Genomic DNA, 25807 nt, shown 5'->3' with positions numbered 1-25807 from the left:
TGTTCTCTATCCTGGTTTATGGCATGCCTTACAGGAGCAAGATAGTTGTTTTTTTACACATGATTTTTCATCTTTTGCAGGTAAAATAGTCAATATTTGGCCAAAATCAACTATGTTATGTTTACATAACTTATTTTATTGTATGTATTCTATTCTAGGAGCTGACAACACAGACATAAAGGCATCAGGCAACACAAGCCTTTATCTGTCATAGCTATAGTTATGAAAAGTCCCAATCCAAAGCCAACTTGTGCTATTTTCTGAAGATTTCATACATTTTATTCTTAAAAGACTTTCAGTATTTGACCAGAACTGTTCAGCTTCCATTAGTTTTCCTACACCAAACTAGTACAGTTCATAAATGCCGCCCACATGTATGTGTTTCTTTGGATACACTGTGAGGCTGTTCTTCCCTTTAGGTATCACAGTACCAATTGTTTTTCCATAATGCCTCAATGCTAATGTTTTGTGAAATAAATATACTTTCTATCCTCCCTCAGCATGCATGTCACACACTGTCATAGAGAACAGTGTTAGATTGTCAATTTAACAAGGACAAAAAACCAGGTACTCCATTGCATTTAAGAGAGATAACTCTACTGGAACAAGACAGGGGTAAGAGTTAACTAGTTATAACATACACATTTTCAGCCATGTGTACCACATTTTAAAAAAATCACAAAAAATACAAAATATAATCTAGATATGAATTAATATAATCTCACATGTTGCCAAGAGGCACAACTTTTTTTAAGCCTAACAGAAAGTATAACTCTTACATAATGCACCAATCACAGCTAGTTTTGTTGTTTATTTCTGAATACAATGTTCTCTACATCTTAAGCTCCGCCCACCTGGGTTTGTTCAATTGGTACCATTATACCATAATTAATATTTACCATTGCCTCCACCTGTGGTATTTATTGGGCTAATTTTTAATTCTAGGCCTATGCCTGGTATCTTGGGCTGGGTAACATTATTTGGAAGGCATAGATGCCAGAAATTCAGGTGTTTTAATAGAAGCCCGTCAGACTGTGAAATTGCTTTAATTACCCTTTTTGCCCTCCCAGCTTTTTCAACTTTCAGCTGGCTGAAAAGATCAGAGACTATCACAAAACCAAGTGTGGAGACTTTTATTTCTCCAAGAGATTCTATGACCTAGTATTTGGAGAGTCCAGAATAATTTTATTTTTAGTACATACATACATACAAATCGGTCTGTACTTTCTTTCGTATATAGACCTCATCAAATTTTCAAAACTGAGGCCCATTGCTTGCTATTTTCAGAGTTTATGCACAAGAAGGTGTACATCACTCTTACCAAAACTAATATCTCGGTTGGAAATATACTTCTTACAAAAGTATACCATTGCTCACATTTCTCTTCTATATCAGATGTAAATCTTTAAAATATCATATTGTGTTCTATATTTGTAAACAAGGATAAAATGCAACCTAGTTTGCTTAGGAGCAATGTGAAACAACAGAACATGCCATTCACATCAGTACACAATAATGTTAATTTTGCAAGCTATATTTTCAGCAAATATTTTAATTTTCATTCACATCGCACAAAAATTATCTAGATAGCAAGAAAAATAGCAACTATTTAATGTCTGAAAAGAATTGGAGAAATTATGGTGATGACTATACATTGTATAATGTGATAGGTTACTCTTAGCATGTTAACTGTGTATTTTATATGTGAATGAATACTGGAATTAACTTTGGGGTTTCCATTAGAAAACTTCTTATGATGTCTTGTTGGTCCTGAAGACAAATGGTGTCAATCTGACATCCTTCATGTCCACCACAGCAGCAAATTTGAAAATCTTGTAATCACTGAAGAAGCTTAGATACCTTCAACACTCAGCAGTTGAAAAGAAAGAAAGAAATAGTCTTATCTTCAATTCTGGAAATTCTTGCAGCCAGTACAGTTCCTTCATCTACAGTTACCAAACTTGTGGATGGTTTGCACATGGGGTTTCGAAGAAGCCAATTGATTTTGGGGTCCAAAAGTCAAAGTCACTGACCGAAAGAAGGAAAATGGTTTTCAGACAGTAACACCTAGTTCTGTATTGCAGACTTGGACCAAACCTTGTTGTTGGCTTTGCACATGAGGTATGGAAGCAGCCTGTTGGTTTAGAGTCAAAGGGTCAAAGGTCAAAGTCATTGTGATTGAAAGAAGAAATGTAGTTTATGCACATGAATTTCATTTATCATAGAGAATGACTAAACTCCAGGGCATTTGTGGCTCTTGGATTTTAGATGCTTTCTGGAATTGAAATTTTGCATGGATATTGAATTTCTCATTAGTGTTAGTGACAACATTGCAGCTTTTGGAAAATGTGTGTTTATAAACACAATACTGACTTACGGTCTGGTGAACATATGAATTATGTTTGTTGCAGCATACAATGTCAATACATGGACCATTGAAGATGTAGGCCAGTGGCTAGACAACCTGTCACTAGGGGAGTACAAGGAATCCTTCATGAAGAATGAGATACGGGGAACAGAACTTCTCACCCTGGACAAAGGGGACATTCAGGTAATGCAGTCACTCTTCCATAAACAACACCTCACATTAGCAGCTACCTCTTTCATGTGGGAAGTCACTTAACACCCGTTGTTTGTCCCAGCCTTGTGTGTCAAAAGATAAGAGAATAAATGAGAATAAATTGCCATATTTAACCAGCCACCTCCGGCAGGTAACAAATAATGTTCCATCTTTTTGTTAAAGAATCAAGTGAGGTTTAATTTGACACTTTAAACAATCATAAAAATTTGAATAGAGGCGTATTTATAATGAGTTATAATCAATTAAAGTGTTGCTGAATATGTATTGCAAAATAGAAATCAGATGTTTTGAGTATGATTAAAGTGTTATCAATCATCAGGAACTTTTTAATGAATTTATTAGCTCTTCTACTCATAGACCTGAAGACCTTATGCGATGGTCTGTTGTTTGTGCATCCATTAGTACAAGTTTGTTATCGCTGCTTCTTCTAAACTGGTCACCATATGGTCTAAAGCACTTGCTTTTTAACCAGTCACTGTCATCTCACTTCTTTCTGAGTGCATTTGAGTCTCAGACTCGGAAATATGGGTATGTGAGAAAGCTGCCTGTAGCTTCCTCTGGGTCGGTGGTACTTATTGGGGTTTTTCAGGGTTCTTTCTCCACCAGTTATAGTGGCTACCATGTATATCCTATCTTGTGCTGAGAAATGGCGTTAATCCCAAAAGAATGACTACAACAATCTTCTAAAGTATTTGGCGGATGGCTTTGAAACTTAACACACACATTGGATTTTCAGCAACAGATTTCTTATAATATTTATTTGGTCTTGATTGAAAATGGTGCCAGTCCCTCAATATGACCACTTTGTCTCCCGATATGACCACTTTGTCCCTCGATATGACCACTTTGTCTCTCAGTATGACCATTTGTCCCTCAATATGACCACTTTGTCCCTCCATATGACCACTCTGTCCCTCAATATGACCACTTTGTCCCTCGATATGACCACTTTGTCCCTCCATATGACCACTTTGTCTCTCGACATGACCACTTTGTCCCTCAATATGACCACTTTGTCCCTCAATGTGACCACTCTGTCCCTCAATATGACCACTTTGTCCCTCAATATGACCACTTTGTCCCTCCATATGACCACTTTGTCTCTCGACATGACCACTTTGTCCCTCAGTATGACCACTTTGTCCCTCAATATGACCACTCTGTCCCTCAATATGACCACTTTGTCCCTCAATATGACCACTCTGTCCCTCAATATGACCACTTTGTCCCTTGACATGACCACTTTGTCCCTCCATATGACCACTTAGTCTCTCGACATAACCACTTTATCCCTCGATATGACCACTGTCTCGATATGACCACTTTGTCTCTCGATATGACCACTTTGTCCCTCCATATGACCACTCTGTCCCTCAATATGACCACTTTGTCCCTCAATATGACCACTTTGTCCCTCGACATGACCACTTTGTCCCTCGATATGACCACTTTGTCTCTCGACATAACCACTTTATCCCTCGATATGACCACTGTCTCGACATGACCACTTTGTCCCTCCATATGACCACTTTGTCCCTCCATATGACCACTCTGTCCCTCAATATGACCACTTTGTCCCTCAATATGACCACTTTGTCCCTCGACATGACCACTTTGTCCCTCGATATGACCACTTTGTCTCTCGACATAACCACTTTATCCCTCGATATGACCACTGTCTCGACATGACCACTTTGTCCCTCCATATGACCACTTTGTCCCTCCATATGACCACTCTGTCCCTCAATATGACCACTCTGTCCCTCAATATGACCACTTTGTCCCTCAATATGACCACTTTGTCCTAAATGAAGCTGACATCCAATATATGCGTCACATCAGCTAATGTGAAAATCTTGTTATCGCTGGAGAATATCTGAGATGGTTTACAACATTCAGCATTTAAAAGGAAGAAATGGTCTTATCTTGAATTCCTGGAAATTCTTGTTTGCCCTGCAGAACATCTGTTCGTTTGAGAGACTCTAGCTTAAGTAAGAGTACAAGTAGTGATGTGAAAAGTGTACTATGTTGAGGGACTCTGTCTTAAGTAAAAGTACAAGTAGTGATGTGAGAAGTGTACTGTGTTGAAGGACTCTGTCTTAAGTAAAAGTACAAGTAGTGATTTGATAAGTGTACTATGTTGAGGGACTCTAGCTTAAGAGTACGAGTAGTGATTTGATAAGTGTACTATGTTGAGTAAATGATAATGACAAGTATCAGTTGTAGTGCACTTGTACCAGGGATGAGTGCAAAGACAAAGATTCCCTGAGATCTGCATAAAGTAGATTTTTTTAAAAATCAGTCCATTTTGTATATAAAGGTACAAAGTTAGTAATCAAATTTCTTATCAAAATTTAAAACAACCCTGTTAAAAAAACATAGATAAAGTTAGCAGGGACCCTGGTAATTCTGAGGCTGTTATCCCAGAAAGCCTATTTATTACTAGTGCTTTTTCATCATGCTCTGTGTCACACACAAAGATGAACAGTGTGAACATTTCAAACATGGTTAAGAATATTGCAGAAGTATAGATGTAAATCCAGCAGTTCTATCAAGTTGATAGCCATATCTTTGATGTGACTACCAAAAATATCTGGCACAGAGCATGTGTGGGAATCTATGGCCCACATGATTAGGGTAAATAATGGGACAGAGCATTGTGGGAATCTATGACCCACATGATCAGGGTAAATAATGGGACAGAGTATGTGCAAATCTATGGCCCACATGATCAGGGTAAATAATGGGACGGAGCATGTGTGGAAATCTATGGCCCACATGATCAGGATAAATAATAGGACAGAGCATGTGTGGGAATCTATGGCCAACATGATCAGGGTAAATAATGGGACAGAGCATGTGTGGGAATCTATGGCCTACATGATCAGGGTAAATAATAACACAGAGCCTGTGTGGGAATCTATGGCCCACATGATTAGGGTAAATAATGGGACAGAGCATCATTCTATGACTAGTGCTTAGTAATGCCTACCATATTCCCAGACAGCTTTTGGGCTTTTTGAGACTCCAGAAGTGTGTTTTGAGGTCCCAAGGGGGATCAGTGCATGTGACCCCCAAAAAGTGACATCATCCAATAGAAAATAACCTGTTTTTTTAATATAAGCCTTTGGAAAATGATTGGAAGTTCAAATCTGAATAAGAAAAAACTTATCTGTGTTCTTTAAAGCATCTAAGTTACAAAGTGACAATTTAAGAGGAATGGACAATATTGTTAATTAAATCCCAAATATTCCTAAATGTTGTATCACCAGTCCAAAAGTTTAGAATGTTCAGAATGAGTTCTAGTCTGCACACTACATTTGACCAAGCTGCATATTATATTTGACCAGTCTGCACACTACATTTGACAAGTCTGCACACTACATTTAACCAGTCTGCACACTACATTTGTCCAAGTTGCACATTATATTTGACCAGTCTGCACACTACATTTGACAAGTCTACACACTACATTTGACCAAGCTGCACATTACATTTGACAAGTCTTATGTTATGTGTTTAGGCTCGAATAAATGGTAACACAAGAAGGAATGAAAACAACAAGCTTTGAAACATTTAACAGATTATTTATTTCCCTGGAAAAATACTGTAAAAATAAAACAAATAAGAACTTATGGTTTTCAGAATCAAATCCAAAAATAATCCAAGAATAATCCTCAAATAAAATTTTAGAAGTCCTAATATTAAAATGTTACATGAATTTAAGTTCGAGTCCCGACGAAGATCCAAGATGGAAGGTGATGACATATGCTGTATCCAGTTCAATATTGTTCTCTACAGTTCCTTGTAGAAACACAAGAAATGATCCTCCAGTTTTGGAAATCCAAATAAAATTTTTTAAGAAATGTCTCTGTTCAAGAATTCTGTATGAGCACTCAAAAATATTTCCAGAGAAACAAATTAATCCTTTTGAATCCAAATAATTTGAATAAACATTAAAATGTAATTCCCAAAATGACACAACAAAAGAAACATCTTTACATCCCAGTGTTCAGAATCCCAAGTTTAGAACTTGAATATTGTGTAAAACAGATGCCCCGATAAGGGTCATGTGGTTATATTTACATCACACACTCTCAGCATGGCCCTGACAAGAACCAATCATTTTACTCTGAGAAAAAAGTTGTTTACTTCACTAACAACTATTTGCAAGCCTAGGGTCACGTATTCAATGCAGCCTTGATCTCATTCTTATCATTCTCACAATAAAAATAAATATGAAAAACTTGTTGACATGACTCTACTAATTTTGAATTAAGGTCAGGCACCAGGTCAGCCTTATGTGTTTACAAAAATGAACAGTCAAGGTCAAACTATTTTCTGGAAAACATATAAGTTCGTAGTAAACTACATTATTTTTACGTATAATGAAATTAAAAAATTAAAGATTTTAAAACTTACAAACAATTAAATCGGATATAAATTAAATCAAATATACATAACACAACTCTGCACACTACTTTTGACCAAACTGCACATTACATTTGACACATCCACACACTACATTTAACCAAGCTGAACATTACATTTGACAAGTCTACACACTACATTTGACAAGTCTACATGTTACATTTAACCAACCTGAACATTACATTTGACCAGTCTGCACATTACATTTGACCAGTCTGCACATTACATTTGACAAGTCTACACACTACATTTGACAAGTCTGCACATTACATTTGACCAAGCTGCACATTACATTTGACCAAGCTGCACATTACATTTGACAAGTCTGCACATTACATTTGACAAGTCTACACACTACATTTGACAAGTCTACACACTACATTTGACCAGTCTGCACATTACATTTGACAAGTCTGCACATTACATTTGACAAGTCTACACACTACATTTGACAAGTCTGCACATTACATTTGACCAAGCTGCACATTACATTTGACCAAGCTGCACATTACATTTTGATCAGTCTTTGCATTACATTTGACCAGTCTGCACATTATATTTGACCAGTCTGCACACTACATTTGACCAAACTGCCCATTACATTTGACCAGTATGCACAATAGATTTGATGAAGCTTCATGTTGCATTTGACCCGTGTATTAGCACATTACATTTAACCAGTCTTTGCATTACATTTGACCAGTCTGCACATTATATTTGACATTGCAAATTACATTTTACCAGTCTGTTGATGTTTACAGATATTTTTTTTCATTGCAGGATCTTGGGGTAACCAAAGTTGGCCACTTGAAGAGGATTCAGCAGGGGATTAAAGAGCTGCAGAACAGAATGGCAAGTGTGGAAAAGTACTCCTGACAAGAAAAGAACCACTAGGATTGTTGAGAACAATTTAAAATTTTTTACGCAATGTCTCAGTGAAATATCTCAACATTTTAGAACTGGTGGTGCTTCCTGGTCTAAAATGACAGTCTCAGTATTTCGTAAACTCTTATATCCTTCCCTTTATTTACCTTGTTGAACTTAGATTTTTTAAATAAGAATTCGGCTGTCAGCTCCAGCTTAAACTACAACATAGACAGGCAATAACTACTTACTGTTGGTTGCTTACTTGGAATTAGATAATCTAATGTTGAATGGAGGAGGATTACATGAGATTTACAGGAGTATGATTATCAGTTTATACCAGAGAGGAAAGCCTTAAAGTTTGCTGTTTAGAAACCTTTGATTGACCTTGTGCTTGAGATGAAAGTGTGAAGCAGTGTGGAATAAGAAGAGATACCCTAATTCTAAATCTTTTCAAGTTATAACTTGTGCGTTTTGCACATGTACATTAATGCACACTCATCTAAAGAAATGTGAAGTGTCTGATATATTTTTTAAGTGAGCACAGGTCTTATCACCAAAGAGGAAATGAGAACTTTTATCTGTTAATCATCATCTGAACTTATGAGAATCATTTTTATTTTGAGGAGGAATTTGAAATACTTATTATGCAGTGAACCTCTAAAGTTTCTTTAAGCTAGTCTTGTTTGGAGTAGAGGCCAACTATGTTCTTAACAAGTTGTGTTAATAATCCATGAGAAAATTGTTTCAAGGGGAAACACCCTCTTACTGTATCAAGTCTGTTTGTCTGCTGTCATGAAGTATTTCATATTTATTATTCTAGTAAGCACCAGAGCCTAACTTTACTACTAGTACTTGTTAGTACTATTCATGACTTTACTACTAGTACTTGTTAGTGAGGAATATTTTACTGTAGTGGCAAAACAGAAGTAGAATAAAAGTAAGGGAGATAACTTACTACTGAAGGATTTGCAAGTCATCCGTTAGAATAGTTATCATTAAAGCTGGCAATACAAGAACAGTATCATTCAGTTTGGGACCAATTCATTAGATGCCATATATAAAAAGAAATTTCATTTTTTATTATGAATGTTCTTGTTATATATGTGAAATAGGGAAATTTTTTATTATAACTTTTCACTTTCACAATTTTCTTCACAATCGAGAAAAGATTAAGTGAGGGACATCTTTTTTTATTTTTTATTTTAGAATGCAGTAATAAATACTTGTCAAACAATAAATTACGAGGCAGTTTATAATTCCCAAGTGTATCAAAGAAAAGCTTCTATGAATGATTCCATGGCTTGTCATTTAATAGCCAGCAGCGTTTTCTCCTTTGAGGGTTTGCAGCAGAGCTGGTTACTTGAAACTAGTCGCTGCATGATTTTTATTTGATGTGGATAAAATATTCCTCATGGGGTATCTGTTTTTCTGTATTTTTGTTTGCAACAAACCACAAGTTTAAACACACAGTGAACAATGATTCTTCTCTGGAAAAAAATTGAATGTCTTCCTCAATCCATAAATTTAAGAGCTGTTGAAAATGTCATTTACACAATGGTACAAAAATTAATATCCATAAAAATAAAGGATTTTACAGTATTCTTTATACTATAAAGTATTGTTTCTACTGCATTTGATTATTGATACTATGTGGTATTATTGATACTGTGTAGTATTATTGATCCTGTGTGGTATTATTGATACTGTGTAATATTCTTGATACTGTGGTATTATTGATACCATATAGTATTCTTGATACTGTAGTATTCTTGATACTGTGGTATTATTGATACTGTGTAGTATTATTGATACTGTGTAGTATTCTTGATACTGTAGTATTCTTGATTCTGTGGTATTATTGATACTGTGTAGTATTCTTGATACTGTGGTATTATTGATACTGTGTAGTATTCTTGATACTGTGGTATTATTGATACTGTGTAGTATTCTTGATACTGTGTAGTATTCTTGATACTGTAGTATTCTTGATTCTGTGGTATTATTGATACTGTGTAGTATTATTGATACTGTGTGGTATTATTGATACTGTGTAATATTCTTGATACTGTGGTATTATTGATACTGTATAGTATTCTTGATACTGTAGTATTCTTGATACTGTGGTATTATTGATACTGTGTAGTATTATTGATACTGTGTAGTATTCTTGATACTGTAGTATTCTTGATTCTGTGGTATTATTGATACTGTGTAGTATTCTTGATTCTGTGGTATTATTGATACTGTGTAGTATTCTTGATACTGAGGTATTATTGATACTGTGTAGTATTCTTGATACTGTAGTATTCTTGATACTGTGGTATTATTGATACTGTGTAGTATTATTGATACTGTGTAGTATTCTTGATACTGTGGTATTATTGATACTGTGTAGTATTCTTGATACTGTGGTATTATTGATACTGTGTAGTATTCTTGATACTGTGGTATTATTGATACAGTGTAGTTTTCTTGATACTGTGTAGCATTATTTATTCTTGATAATCTGGTGTTTTTTATTTTTGTGCAGTATTATTCATACTGTGTAGTATTTTTTATGTTGTGTTGTAGAGAAAAAGATGTGACACGTGTGGAATATTTTTTTCCTCTAGCATAAAAATCCTGCACAGAATGAAGAATAATTAAGAATTGGATGGCAGCTGGTTCATTGGAGCAGTGGCTGCATAGCCATTATCCATGCACCCTATTAGTTCTAGAATTTAGACCCTTGTTATAACAAACAGTAATGTGTCTCTATTAATTGTTAATTATCAGGAGACATTGATTATAATCACTATGTGTAAAAAAGATCTTTGGGGTTTTAGTGTGTTTGTTACATCAAGGAATTCATTAAAGTAAGGTACTTCTTTATAAGGTTCATTATATTCATGCAGTGTGACCCCTTGCTATGACATAGTAGTTGGGGTCTATACAACCAGACCAAGTTATAAGAAACCAGGTCAGTTAGCTTAAGAAAATGATGCATGTACCAAAACTAGATGGAAGGCGGGGGTAATAAAAGTGCATGCAAAAAATACATGCTTTTGATTAAATGAAGACAAGACTAGTCTGAAGTACACTTGTGTATTGACATCTTTTATTTATGTAGTATTTTTCATAATGCGTTAAGTACCAAAGATGGGTATTTAAAAAAATGTGAATTCGAGCATAGATCACATGATATAAAATTAATATATCAGCCACATCCCGTTAGAAAACACAAATAAGACAAGATTAAGAATGTAAGTCCTCTGTGATCTATATGCCATTGTCAACAAACCCGTGTAACAACAGTTCAATGCGATATTGTTGCCAGTAGCACATGGCTATAGTTGTTTACATACTACACGTTCATGTACTTAAACTGGCCTAGATTTTGGTCAGCTGGAGACAGCTATCGTCTTGCCGAGGCTACCCAAGTGATTAGGCTATTCAAAGGGAAATGAAAATGTGAACAAATTAAATAACTTGACGGCCAGATATTTATGGTTTCAAAAGATTGGATTTAACTTGCCTTACATGCCACATTTAGTAGCATTCTTAAGCATAAATGTTTTTTCTGCAAAAAGGAAACTTTCACAGCACAATAAATGTCTTCGGCCACTTTGGAAAATGCAACATTCCATCAAGTTCCATTGTATTCATTTAAGTTAGGTGCTGACTTCCTTTGATGAAAGGTGCTTTGTTTTTATCGAAGATATTTGTTGGCTTGCTTTGATGAATGGTGCATGTGTTATTGAAGTCACTGCTAAAGAACAAATTTGGAGGACCAAATAAATGCCTGTTTGTTATTCTGGTGGTAACACCAAATAATTGTAGAACTTTGATTGGGAGGGCTTCTTCTCTTTTGCTTAGTAATTATACAGAATGATCGTTGCTTCAATGGTAATCAGTTTCTTTGAAGTTTCAGCAGAAAATGATTTCTGGGTACATTAAAAAAAATCAGCTGTCATTAGTTCATTTGTCATTGTTCCTTTTCCCACCTTTATAGGTTGGTTGATTGTATCTAGTCAGATAGCATGGCTGTTTGAGTGGATCAGCAGCATTTAGTTCTCAGGCCAGATATCACCATAAGTGGATCATGATGTAACAATGCACTGTTCAGATGGTTTGTCAGCATGAACAAAGGATTCATTTATGTAACAATAGATAGATTCAGGTGCATTTTATATACAAGTTTGCAGCTTCCTTTCATGGTGCATTTAAATTTCTCCACTTCAAACCCAAGATTGTATAGACAAATTTAAACAGCTAACAAGGTTGTCATAAAAAAATTGCCAGATGGTAAATTTTTTAGCCAATAAGAAAAAAAATCACAATTTGCATCATTGGTTTAGCCCAGTGCAATCCTTGAATAATTTTTTTTTACACATTATTTTTCATTCTTTGAAGTTTTTTTTTTATGTGTGAGAAAAATAAATGCACACATAATTTCACTAGCCATGACATGATCATTTTGTGTTAGAATTCCTCAAAATGATAGTAAACGTTTTACACATTATTTGTCATACTTTTAAGAGAAAAATACATGCATATGAAATTTTGGGAACCCTGCCATGACCCTCTTGTATCCAAATTTGTGTTATAACGGATCATGCTATAGCGGGGTCACACTTCAGTGCATTTTATAGGTTTTTATGTCTCAGTTTTGCACATTTTCTGATAAATTTAGGATATGTATAAAACTTTCATGTAAATGTATCTAAGGGTAATTTTTATCTTTTATTTTCCTTAAATCTTGGCAGCTGCCAATTTGAATACTGTGATTACAGTGTGTTTCTTGTTTAATATACTATGTATTGTACATTATCTTGAAAAAGTATTCAATGTAGCAAAGAATGTATACTAAAACTTTGCATCCATTATTGCAAGAAAAGTTGGCTCTTGTGAAATCGTGTTTCATTAGATGCTAGGGAAAAATAATAAGTGTTTTCCCCATATGGAGCCCCCAAGACAGGCTGGGACTGCTGTGGGGTTCCAGAAGGGGTAGAGAAAATGTATTCCACATTAGGAACTTTAGTTAGCTTGATTGACTTGTTACTCCTCATATGTGATGTATTTCTACTCACAGGATTTTAACAAATTATGACAATGCACATTTGTTCCTGTGATGTTCAAAGTCATTTACTATGAAATATGTGCCTCAGCTAATTTCAGCACAAATATGACAAGTTGTTCTTATTTTCAAATAGAATGTTTATATTTTGTATGTGTTTTGCTTGTAGTGTTCAGTAGCTGTGTACATAGTTAAAAATTTATTTGGTTTTGATTGCATTTTGAAGTGAGTTTATCGAAAGAAGATTTATATATTTTGAACAATTAAAGATAAGTAACAGCCAGCTGTGTCAAATAATGTCCCAGCAGATCAAAGTTCACTCTACAGATAAGAGTTCAGAAATGTCAATCCTGTAATACTTTTAAGCACACTGTGTGGATCTAAATTGACTGGTACATGTGTGTGTGTCTGTTTGATTTGGAGTTTTAACATAGCTTTAACAATTTTCAGTCGTATCGCTGCAATGTCTGCAGTGTGGCAGTTTATAGTGATGTCTAGCATAGGGACATCATGCCGCAGACATGTAGCATGATGTCCCACCCAGTCACATTATCCTGACACCAGGCTGACCAGTCCTAACACTAACCTCTTAATAATGCTGAGTGCCAAGCGAGGCAGCTGTTAGTACCATTTTTATAAGTCTTTGGTATGACTTGGCTAGGGATAGAACTTACGACTTACCGCATCCGAGGTGGATGCTCTAACCACTAGGCCACAGGAGCAGTGAATGGTGCATTATAGTACAGTAGATTGGGTCTGTGTGTAATGCACTGATAGGTGTCACAAAATGTTTTTCTTTTCTTTGTGTAGATGTGTTATTTTTGTTGGTTTACAAGCCTCTTATTTATGAAGAATTACAACTTTTTCAGGTGCAGACATTGATTTTAAATCTTAATTTTTAGTGTGCTTCTATGAAGTAGGGTGAGAGCTATTATAAAGCATCAGCATCCACACAGTTCAGCCACACTGTATGTCAGTCTTTCTTTCTTGCATCATAGGCAACAGTTCAAAATGTGTTTCATAATACATAGCCATAGAGGAACGGGCAAAGGGGTTAACATTGTACATACATGTACATTTTTGGTAAAGATTTTGAATTTGCATCTTGACAAGTACTAGACCCTCATCACAGAAGTAGGGTACTGTGATCAGTGATTCTTGCGTCATTAACTTGTGTGAAATTTTGTTCATGCAAGGCTCTTCTGACTCGATAATTATCTACATCTCTGTTAGTATTATACCCTTACTACAAAAGAAAGCACTGTGACCTAAATTTCATATTTTATTGGCTTAGGGTACATTTATCCTTTCTCAGCCTATGATGATAAGATTTATTTTATCATGTGTAAATGCTGTTATACCTTGAATCATGAAACTTGATGAATTGATGCACCATGGTAAATAGTACACCTTATCACAAAAGTACTGACACATATTCTATGCTTCACTTACTTTGGTTAAATTTTGTGTTATTACTGTTCATTACAGATTCCTTGAAAGTACATGATTGTATATGTATCATTTAGTATCATTACCCATACAAAAAGAGGTCACTGTGACCAACCTTTCATATTTTACTGCCTTTGATTAAGTTTTGGTTTTGGTCTTGACCACATTGGTGTTTTTTTTTTTGCTTCTTGTATGCTTACTGTCTGATCTAGAATCTTGAAAGTTGGCGATGAGATTCGTCTTTATTAAGTAGTAGGTCCTTATGGCCATAGTTTATGCTTCACTAATGTGTTAAATTTTTATATTCAGTGTTCATTTCTCAGGCATTATTCATGCTAGAATCATGGTGATATATGTCTCTTTTAGTATCATAACCTTGCAGGAAAAGGAGCTCACTGTGACCTGTATTTAATCATTTACTGTCTTTGGTTACATTTGTGTATTTAAGCTCATGACCACCATAATGTTTGACATACAGTTTGGATATTATCCTTTCTAGAATCATAAAACTTAGTTTGGGGATGCATCCTGATCAGTAATACACCGATGTTGCAAAAGATGTTTCTGTAACCTATATTTCATGCTTCATTGATTTGGTTGAATTTGTCAAGTTCATTTATTGGTTGCTGTTTTTGCTTGAATAATGAAATGTTATTATTGGATGTATTCCTGTTAGTACTGCACCCATTCAACCCAAGAAGGTCATCTAGGAATATATTTAAGTACATTCTTTGCTTTGTAAAGATATGTATTTGTGATCGACTCATGACACAGAGATTTGTACAAGCTATTGACATCCTAGGCCTGTGCATTTGGAAGTAGTAATAACAATGCGTATTTAGTGGTGAACCTTCAGTATTAATGACTACTACCTGTATATTGTGATAAGTTATTCTCATCAGGTCAATTAAATTTGCTTCTGACGAACAATGTTTTTTTTATTATATAAAAGAGTGAACAAAATCCTTGGTTTCTATCCACTTGTTGTTCTGATTTGATGTCATTGAAAATAATTTTCTTTTTTTCCCGTTGTTTTATGTTTTGTTTTATTCCCTATGTATGTATGTATGTATGTATGTATGTATGTATGTATGCATGTCTGTATGTATATATAGCACATCAGCACAATAATGGATAGAATACTGAGTTGAAGTTAAGTTCTGAAAGGGCAAAGGTAAAATATGGCAAAAGAGTTTGTTAGAAACGTGGCCACCCCTTAATTCTCAAGATCACTTTAGTCTGAATTTATTTTCTACATGATATTTAATGATATATTGTCTCGTTGAGTCTACCAAGTGCTTCGTAGCTATGTAATAATTGATTATGTTCTGGTTAATTTACCTTTCAGTTTTAAATATTGAGTTAAAGTACTGAATCAACTTTTGTTCTCATATTCTACGAAAGAAAGAAAATGTTTTTTGAAAACGTTATCTGGAATTCACATTTGCACAGGTTTTACAGTAAAACCAGTCTTGAAAGACAACTGTTATGAGAGACCACATGTCTTGAGAGACCAAGTTTTCAGTACAGATTTATTTGTTTTATAAGTGTTATGACCTGTTATGAGAACACTGTATGGATTACATTTTCAGTCAAGTCCATTTTATAATTGAGGTATGTCAGAGTGATTCTACTGTAGAAGTAGATATCAGTAAGTGTTATGACCTGTTATGAGAACACTATGGATTACATTTTCAGTCAAGTCCATTTTATAATTGAGGTATGTCAGAGTGGTTCTACTGTAGAAGTAGATATCAGTAAGTGTTATGACCTGTTATGAGAACACTCTATGTATTACATTTCAGTCAAGTCCATTTTATAATTGAGGTATGTCAGTGGTTCTACTGTAGAAGTAAATATCAGTAAGTGTTATGCTCCAAATGAAGATTGCTTTTTCTTTTATGATTTCTCAGCCTTTCCTTTATTGTATTCCTTAATATCTCTTGTGGCAAAGAATACTTGTTCTGGATTTCCATAGAGTAGCCAGAACATGTCTTTGTTGCACAAGTTGTAAGTTAAAATGATAGTTTTTATCAAATGGTTAGTACGTGAATGTACATTTTGGTATTATATTCACCTACTGTTCGTGGAACTAATGGGTAAGACTGACAAATATACCAGATGTTCTTTTTAGAAAGTTTATTTGTTTTATTTCATAGAAATTGTGCACATAGACCAGTTAGATTCTGCTCAGAATTTTAGAGCTTGCTCACAGCTAAAAGTCAGCAGTGCCATTTTATCTCTATTAAAAATGGGTCACTGTGACATAACTGCCAAGTTTTGTTTCATACTGTGCATGGTGATATGAGACTGGAGTCAAAAGAATGTTAATTGATTATGTTTTGTCATTACAAAAAGTTCCTTCATTTAGATCTCCAGGTTATTAAGTTGCTGTGTTAAATCCATATGGGTTCGATGGCAGTGGGTTAAATCCATATGGACTAAGATAGCAATGTGTTAAATCCATGTGGACTAAGATGGCATTGTGTTAAATCCAAATGGGCTAAGATGGCAACATGTTAAATCCATTTGGACTAAGATGGCAATGTGTTAAATCCATATAGACTAAGATAGCAATGTGTTAAATGGGCTAAGATGGCAATGTGTTAAATGCATATGGACTAAGATAGCAATGTGTTAGATCCATATGGACTAAGATAGCAATTTGTTAAATCCATATGGACTAAGATAGCAATGTGTTAAATCCATATGGACTAAGATAGCAATGTGTTAAATCTAAATGAGCTAAGATGGCAATGTGTTAAATCCATATGGACTAAGACAGCAATGTGTTAAATCCATATGGACTAAGATAGCAATGTGTTAAATCCATATGGACTAAGATAGCAATGTATTAAATCCATATGGACTAAGATGCCAATGTGTTAAACCCATATGGACTTAGATAGCAATGTGTTAAATCCATATGGACTAAGATAGCAATGTGTTAAATCCATATGGACTAAGATAGCAATGTGTTAAATCTAAATGAGCTAAGATGGCAATGTGTTAAATCCATATGGACTAAGACAGCAATGTGTTAAATCCATATGGACTAAGGTAGCAATGTGTTAAATCCATATGGACTAAGATAGCAATGTATTAAATCCATATGGACTAAGATAGCAATGTGTTAAATCTAAATGAGCTAAGATGGCAATGTGTTAAATCCATATGGACTAAGACAGCAATGTGTTAAACCCATATGGACTAAGATAGCAATGTGTTAAATCTAAATGAGCTAAGATGGCAATGTGTTAAATCCATATGGACTAAGACAGCAATGTGTTAAACCCATATGGACTTGGATAGCAATGTGTTAAATCCAAATGGACTAAGATGGCAACGAATCAAATCCATATATGCTAAGATGGCAATGTATTTACATTTTAACATGAGTCCATTTATTTGAACAGTTTCTCGTATTGAAAAATTAGAGTATTGTGCTATGATAAAAAATATTTGATACTGTTTTTTTTTGTAAATATCCTTGAGAAGGTGAGGAGATAAAGGCATAAACTGCACTGGCATAGCAATAGATCCTGCTGTTTTCTGTCACTGCTTTACCAGAAACTTGTTTTGTCAACAATGGTGTTATGGATTGTGGGTGTTAACGTGATTCATGTAAAATGTTGAAAATTGCTTTATAATGTTACTTATTGCTTCTGTACTTATTCCAAGTCATTCAGTTATTTGACTGAAAGACGTATGAAGTGGCTGCAAGAAAATAAGATGATTGTTATTTTCCTGAAATAGCTATATGTAATAAAAACTACACAATATCAAAAAGTAACTCTCTGATTTCAGATTATTAAATACAAACTATGAAGTAGATGGTAGATTTTCATCAAGTTATTTTCACAGGTTATGTGAAGCAATCTAACCTGATTATTACATGAGTACAGTCTGCAATGTAATCATTTCAGATGGAACTTTCCAAAAATTTCGTCAGTCATTATGCCGAAATTCTTTGTTATTAACGGTTATAATTGTCAGTGTTTGAAGCAGATATATAATTTTTCTACTGTTTAATTGACTTTTATAGTATTCTGATGTAGTTTTTACAGACAAAGAAAATATTTGTACTGAAACCTTTTATATTGAATTGATTGCAGTTTTAAATAACTGCTTGTTTTCACATTGTTTCAGGCTATAAATAACATAGAACATAGCAGTGGATGTCTGCTGGCAAAAGATACATGTATTACAAGGAAAATTGATATCAGTTTAAACATGCTCCTATCACGATTCCATGTTATTCACATTGGGATGGGTAGGGTGTTAAAGGACTTGTTTAATTAAGGGTTGTATGAAGCCCCAAAACATTGTATATATTTTATTTTCTTGTGCATAACATGTGCCTAATTCCCAAAAATTTAGACCCATGTATACAGTTGTATAATGCATTGACAGTTAGGGTTTATGCTGAGATGTCTTTTTAAGATTTTAGTTAAACAGACCTACAATCTTGACGGTAGGTTATCTCCCCTATCATACGTGAACACCACTGCCATAATGCTGTAACTCGGTGGTAGAAGGGAGATGATTAAAAGTTTTTATACTGACTATAAGCAATATTGATTGTATTTTCTGATGTCTTCTTTAATTGGTGTTTGTGCAGACTATAAAGATTTTGTGTAATATGTAGAAGGAAAAAGTGGAGAATTCTTAATTTACAGTGATGGGGTGCAAGGTCATGATCGTAGAAGGTAACACATAAGCAAACATCACAGAGCACCAGTGATGGCTTAATGAAGCAATGTGTAAACTATTCAGGGTCCTTTCTCCTTGTTATTGATTATCATTCTGTGATTAGTGAAGTAAGATATGATCCATTTAGGTGTTTGTGTACTAATGCATGAAGATGATGGACTTTATTTTGGTCAAAACAACCTCCAAGCAGTGATGTAATCTGAAATGGTGGGAGTGTGAATTTGACCCAGAACTGCTGGCACATTATTTGACAGTGATCTTCACAGTAGAATTAACAGCTTGGACTCAGATCTCCTTGTTTATTGTGGGATAGATGGTCTGTATTGTACTTGTGTGCCTTGTATACAAGTAAATACAAAGATCTTATTGTCATCGAATCTGCATTAGGAATGAGGTAGGCTGTCACAGAAGTTGACGTAGTAACTGCATATGGTGCACACCAATATCTACTGAAACAAACCATACAGTATATGCAAAACCTTGTTAAAATCTGGCTTTGTTACAATGACCCCAGCATTTACCTGTGTATTGTGTATACCCAACTATTAACAGTTGAAATCTGACCTGGACCTGAAAAAACTCTTAGCTTCTGTTTGAGATCCTGCCTGAAGATGTAACAACTTTGAGCTTCAGTTTGAGATTGAGTTTTCATTTCAGCCAGTCAAACATCATGTTACAAATGAAATAAGCTCAGACTCAGTCTCAGAAAATTTATGATATCATGATCTAGTCTGCTGTAACCAAACGATTAAGGTCTTTCATTGGTTGCTTGAAGTCACAATTACAACCTTTCATGGTTGCTTGAAGTCATAATTACAACCTTTCATGCAGACCTTAATCTACTGGTCTTTCATGGTTGCTTGAAGTCACAATTACAACTTTCATGCAGGCCTTGATCTACTGGTCTTCATTGGTTACTTGAAGTCACAATTACAACCTTTCATGCAGGCCTTGATCTACTGGTCTTCATTGGTTGCTTGAAGTCACAATTACAACCTTTCATGCAGGCCTTGATCTACTGGTCTTCATTGGTTGCTTGAAGTCACAATTACAACCTTTCATGCAGGCCTTGATCTACTGGTCTTCATGGGTTGCTTGAAGTCACAATTACAACCTTTCATGCAGGCCTTGATCTACTGGTCTTCATCGGTTGCTTGAAGTCACAATTACAACCTTTCATGCAGGCCTTGATCTACTGGTCTTCATTGGTTGCTTGAAGTACAACTATTAACATGGACCATAATCTACTAACATAATAGTTATTGGCGCAGTGCCTGAAGACAGATCAGGTTTTGAGTTGTTTGCCGATGAGAACAGATTCTTCATTCTTTGCTAAAAGTACAACTGATAGTTTAGACCATTACTGTTGGACAGATCTGTTTCTGAGTTGTTTGTTGGTGGGAAGAGATTCATTGCTTCAAATCACAAGTTCAGTGAAAACCATAGACCTTGATCTACTGGTGTACATGAAGACAGAACAGACTTTGATTTCTGTGTGTATATGCAGACTTGCCCCATGAGCGATGCAGTCTTTAGGTCTAAATTTTGGTTTCTGTATAAGAGTCAATGGAGTTGGACAAGAAACAAAAATGACTCTACACTGGAACAATTCATCACAGGTAATTACAGGTAATTACAGGTAATTACAGGTAATTACAGATTCTGTCTGTACATTGCAGAATTTGCTAAATCCAATATTTTTATAGTAATGGATAAGCAAGATGACTGTATTGTAAGAATTTTTATGGGACTGATTTGAAAAATACCATTAAAAAATAAAAATATTGAATTAATTACCTGAAATGAGAATTATTTGGTCATAATATAACTGTGTAGATCAGTTTGATCTGTTGCTAGAATGATTGCAACACAAAGTCCAGCACAGGTTCATGCTACATCACTAATATGGGCATTACCATCTGATCTGCCAGTATTAATACCTGACATGTGTTTGACAGGACTTCATGTCATATTATGGGCCTAATTAATCCCTGACATGTGTTTGACAGGATTTTGTCATATCATGGGCCAGTGTTAATCCCTGACATGTGTTTGACAGGATTTTATGTCATATCATGGGCCATTGTTAATCCCTGACATGAGTTTGACAGGACTTCATGTCATATTATGGGCCAGTGTTAATTTCTGACCCATGTTTGACAAGACTTTATCATATCATAGGCCATTGTTAATCCTTGACCTATGTTTGACAGGACTTTGTCATATCATGGGCCATTGTTAATCCCTGACCTATGTTTGACATGATTTTGTCATATCATGGGCCATTGTTAATCCCTGACCTATGTTTGACAAAAAGTTATGAGGATTAAAAACAATTATAGTAATACAATGCTATGAAAATTGATCTGATTTACTTAACATGAAAATTCATAGTTTTAACTCATGAATAATCATTGCAACAATCAAGTGTTCTACTCACTGTTAAGGACTTGTTGCAGATTTCTGTATGTTGGGCTATGCACAGGTATATTTGTAACCAGTGGATTTTAAACAGGAGGTGTGATAACACACATACTTCAATTTAGGAGAATATTTATTGCTTTTATTTCTTTTCTTGCAGTAAGTTCAGGGATTATTTTGGAAATAATCACATACAACCTTATATGTCGGCACATTAAGCTGTTTTGGGTCTAGGTCTACACTACTATATATACTTGCTTATAAGATGAGTCCAACTGCAAACTGCACAGACCCAAATCTGCTGTCAGAAAATGTGCCGGCAGATCTGGGTCTGTGCAGTTTGTTAGGAGTAATCAGTAGAAGAAACAACATAGACCCTGATCTGCAGGCACATTGTGATATGGTAGATCAGTTTCCATGTTGTTTGCAGTTGGACTTGACCTATTAGTGAACATGTACCTTATAAGTTGTCAGATGTCTTACAAAAATGCATTCTTCATTGCTTTCCTTTCCACGTTGATAAAGAGAAAGGAGGTGTTTATTAGCACATTGTTATTAAAAAAATTTCATAGTTTTTTGTACCATAAATGTTCTTGAACAAATTTGTTATTTATGAAATTATGGGAAGAAAAATATGGTTGTGAATTTTTCTATTGTATGTGCTTTTTGTTTATTGTCAGTCAAGTATGTATGCATTGGATCTTTCCAGATATTCTTCCTAAAGTCTGTCCTTTATTACATTAGCCTGTTTGCACTTGTCATGTGAAAAGAATTCTTGTTTACTTTCTGACCGTTGTCCAGTTCAAAATTCATGAGTGAGTGTTTCTGAGTTTTATGAAAACATTAGGTAAAACTTAATATATTCAAGAATGTGAAGCACAAATGTTTATTTATTAATCAACTGTTTGGATTACTTTTAGAGACAAAATTAAAGTGATGGTATCTTTTTCTGAAGTTGACCAGTTGTTAAGTAACAAGCCCTTTTTTGATTTTGTAAGTTGCTGTTCTTTACCTGGTACATTCTTTTTTGAAACTAGGGGTTTATATCCAGATGCCAGGTACATAGCCTTGAAATCATACAATTGGAATTGACCCTAAGATTTTGAGTCTGCAAGTCACTTTTGATATCCCATGACTAGAAACCAGTCACCATCGATTTCCTATGAGTGCAGACCAGTCAACCATTCACTTTTTATCAATGCAAACCAGTCAACCATTCATTTTTGATTTTCTATGAGTAGAAACCAGTCAACTACTTTTGATTTCCAGTGAGTGGAAATCAGTCAAGCAGTCACTTTTGATTTCCTGTGACTGGAATCAAGAGAACCATTCACTTTTACTTTCCTCTGAGTGGAAACCAGTCAACCAGTTACATTTGATTTCTTGTGAGAGGAAACTGGTTAACCAGGCTCTTTTAATTTCATGTAAATGGAAACAAGTCAACCAGTCTCTTTTGATTTCCTGTGGGCAAAACCAGGCTCAAGCTCAATTTTATGATTTCCAGGCTAAAACTGTTATGACCTATAAAGGTTACAACTAATGTAACCTTATGATGCACATACAGGAAGTTTTTTTTCAGGATTTGTTAATGAACAATACTGCAGACAACAACATCAGTGCTTGTGCCTTGAGCAGCTAAATATGTGTGTATTTGTGTCCTCTGTTAACTGTTCCAACATCTGTATCCCACGTGTTATCTATGCATTTCTCTATTTTCCAACTCCCATAACGAAAGGTGCCTCTGTTAGCAGTGCAAGTTATTTTAAAAGTGTCTTGTCTTATGAGAGAGGATGGTTCATTGATGCTGTTGAGATAGGTCTTATTTACATAGATTACTTACAGCCATATATATGTATTAATAAGGTTGAGTTTGTGTTTTTATAAAATAAAGAGCAGCCTTCCCATAATGCTACACCTTCCTATGATGTCTTTTTGCAAAGCATGAGTGTCATCCTGTTATTCAGTACTGAATGGTTAAAAAATGGAGTTTGGTCCAAGAAAAGTTGTACCCCAATGTGTATAAATGATGTACAAGAAAGTGAAAAATTGAGGAAACGTTAGCAAGGAAGGAATTGCTATGAATCCAGTTTATGAAAATTAAATTTAAAAAATCTATTTAAATCTATTGTTTTTAAAAAAAAGGATTATGGTAATTTTACAAAGCTCAGCTTTATTTGGCAATGTTACTTTTATATTGTTCAGCACGTAGTAATAAAGATCATCAAAACCAAATTCTTTTTTACTGCTACAAAATTTATTTTGATTGGTCCAGGTTATCATATTGATGTTATCTCATCAGTTGAACATTTTGCTGGGTACATTTTCTGACAGGCTTTGGAGTTCAAGACTTAAACAAAGACAAATAAGAAAATATCCAAATTTGTTAACTTATGTTGTTATGCATAATGAATAATTCTCAGTGATGTTTCCTTGCTTCTGAATTAAATCATTCAGATTGATTGACTTATTGATTGATCTGTTGCATGAAAGTTTGAACATGTGAAACCTAATGATAATGCAAACTACACATGTATTTCAGGATTGCATTGTGATAGATATTTTCACAGGGAAACTATTCATTGTGATAGGTATTCATGCAGGGAAACTATTCATTGTGATAGGTATTCACACAGGGAAACTATTCATTGTGATAGGTATTCTCACAGGGAAACTATTCATTGTGATAGGTATTCTCACAGGGAAACTATATTTATTGTGTAGGGTACTCTCACAGGAATAAAGATGCTTTATCAAGTTTTTTAAGAATTCTCATTTACAGGAAACATTTGCTTTATAAAACTGGTCAGTTTATATATTTTTCTGAAACTTATGTCAGTACTGGATGAATTTGATATTGATAAAAACAATGCAGATAAATTAGTTAGACATTAGTTGTTACTGACTATTGCACAGGCTCCATTTTCATTGAAGTTATCACTGCTGCATTAAAATTAAAAGCTGAGCAAGCTGATTGGCTTGAAAGTGAGCAATCTGAATGGCTTGAAGAGATATTTTAACTTAGTAAAGCATACTGTTTAGATGAGTCTGAGAGGTGTGTGTGACAATATTGCCTGTCTTCTAATAATGTTGTGTTAGAAAAGGACATTCACTTTTTTCCTTTCTCTTGAGTGTGTCTATTTGCTGTCTTGTATAGTTTTGTCAGTATTTTGTGTTTTTTGTGATGTCACCTGAAGCCCCTCATGGTCGCCAGTCATTCCTAGATATGTTATTCAGCCCATACCTCTTTCATTGTTATCACTGGTTGATTCCAGGCAGAAATGACATCTGTCTAGCCAATCAGTGATGGTTCTTTATTTATGAATATTGTGAATGATATTTCATGTAAACTTTGCTAATGTTGTGAAATAAACTTTTTGATACTATGAAACAGTGATTATTTTTTCTTAGTTTATTACATTTTATTTCATTTGAACAAATCTAAGAGAAATCAATTATTAATATTAATTCAAAATTTCAGTGGAATTTTTTTAACACTATCCACTTGATATGACTCTGAAAGCTGTATTACAGTAGAATAAATATGAGTAACAATTTTATTTCAATCCTGATGGCCGATGGATTTTTATGTAATTTTAAGTAATTGTCATCCTTTGCTGTCCTCAGTAATAGAATCTCGTGAAGGTAGTGCTATTTTCTTCAGTCCTTAACTTGAGTGAGTAGAGGTGATGCTTGATTTATACCTTAGATGCCTTACTAAGATTATGGCATAAATCGAAAATTGGTGTAAATTGAAAGTAATTTTCCCGTAGGCTGCTCGAAAATTAAGGAAGTTCTTGGGCAAATTATACCTCTAAGTTGTCAAGTAATGATTACTGATCCAAAACTTGTAAATAAATTAATACATATAATACGCATATGAGCAGCACATGGCACCAGCGATGGCATAAAAATGAGCACGGCGGCTCAAATTGCATGTTATTTCTTCATCATAAAGGCTATTAAAATGAAAGCACTTAAACTGAATTGGCATAAAGTGAGTGCCACCTGTTTTGTGAAGTAATTTTCACATCCAAAATAAAATATGACAGTGTCATAATGTTAGAAAGAAAATAATGCATAGATGTAAATATTTTATTGTGAATATTTCAGATACGTATAGTTATGAAAGACAACCAAAAACATCAAAAAACATTGCATTCAGCCTTATGTTTATTTGATTTCTTAATTCCTAGATAGGTTAGTCAACCTGAAGGGATTCAACAAGAAATTCTGAAACCATGGATCAGTTCTGGTGTCTCAAGCAGGGCCATAGAGAGAGATCACAGGCC

The 25807-nt window shown here is 34.6% G+C and overlaps 1 protein-coding gene and 1 long non-coding RNA gene across 2 annotated transcripts in view; both read left to right on the top strand.

Annotated features, from left to right (window-relative positions):
* The window catches only part of LOC149798570 (diacylglycerol kinase delta-like), a 241883-nt gene extending 232340 nt beyond the window's left edge, over positions 1 to 9543 (top strand). Inside the window, exons 30-31 of the mRNA XM_089957383.1 lie at positions 2412 to 2551; positions 7793 to 9543. Of these exons, the coding sequence (XP_089813509.1) occupies positions 2412 to 2551; positions 7793 to 7888 (236 nt within the window). The 3' untranslated portion in view covers positions 7889 to 9543. The remainder of the gene's footprint in view (positions 1 to 2411; positions 2552 to 7792) is intronic.
* Positions 9544 to 10248: 705 nt separating this feature from the next.
* LOC149798569 (uncharacterized) lies at positions 10249 to 24906 on the top strand. Its single transcript, XR_016420991.1, has 2 exons — positions 10249 to 20726; positions 20757 to 24906. It is a non-coding gene; the product is annotated as an uncharacterized LOC149798569 (long non-coding RNA).
* Positions 24907 to 25807: the final 901 nt, after the last annotated feature.

Source organism: Sinohyriopsis cumingii, chromosome 5 (assembly GCF_028554795.1).
Source record: "Sinohyriopsis cumingii isolate HCF-2022 chromosome 5, ASM2855479v2, whole genome shotgun sequence".
In the NCBI taxonomy this organism is placed as follows: Eukaryota; Metazoa; Mollusca; class Bivalvia; order Unionida; family Unionidae; genus Sinohyriopsis; species Sinohyriopsis cumingii.
Note: the sequence above shows the minus strand (reverse complement) of the source record. Positions and strands in the feature narration are given on the sequence as shown.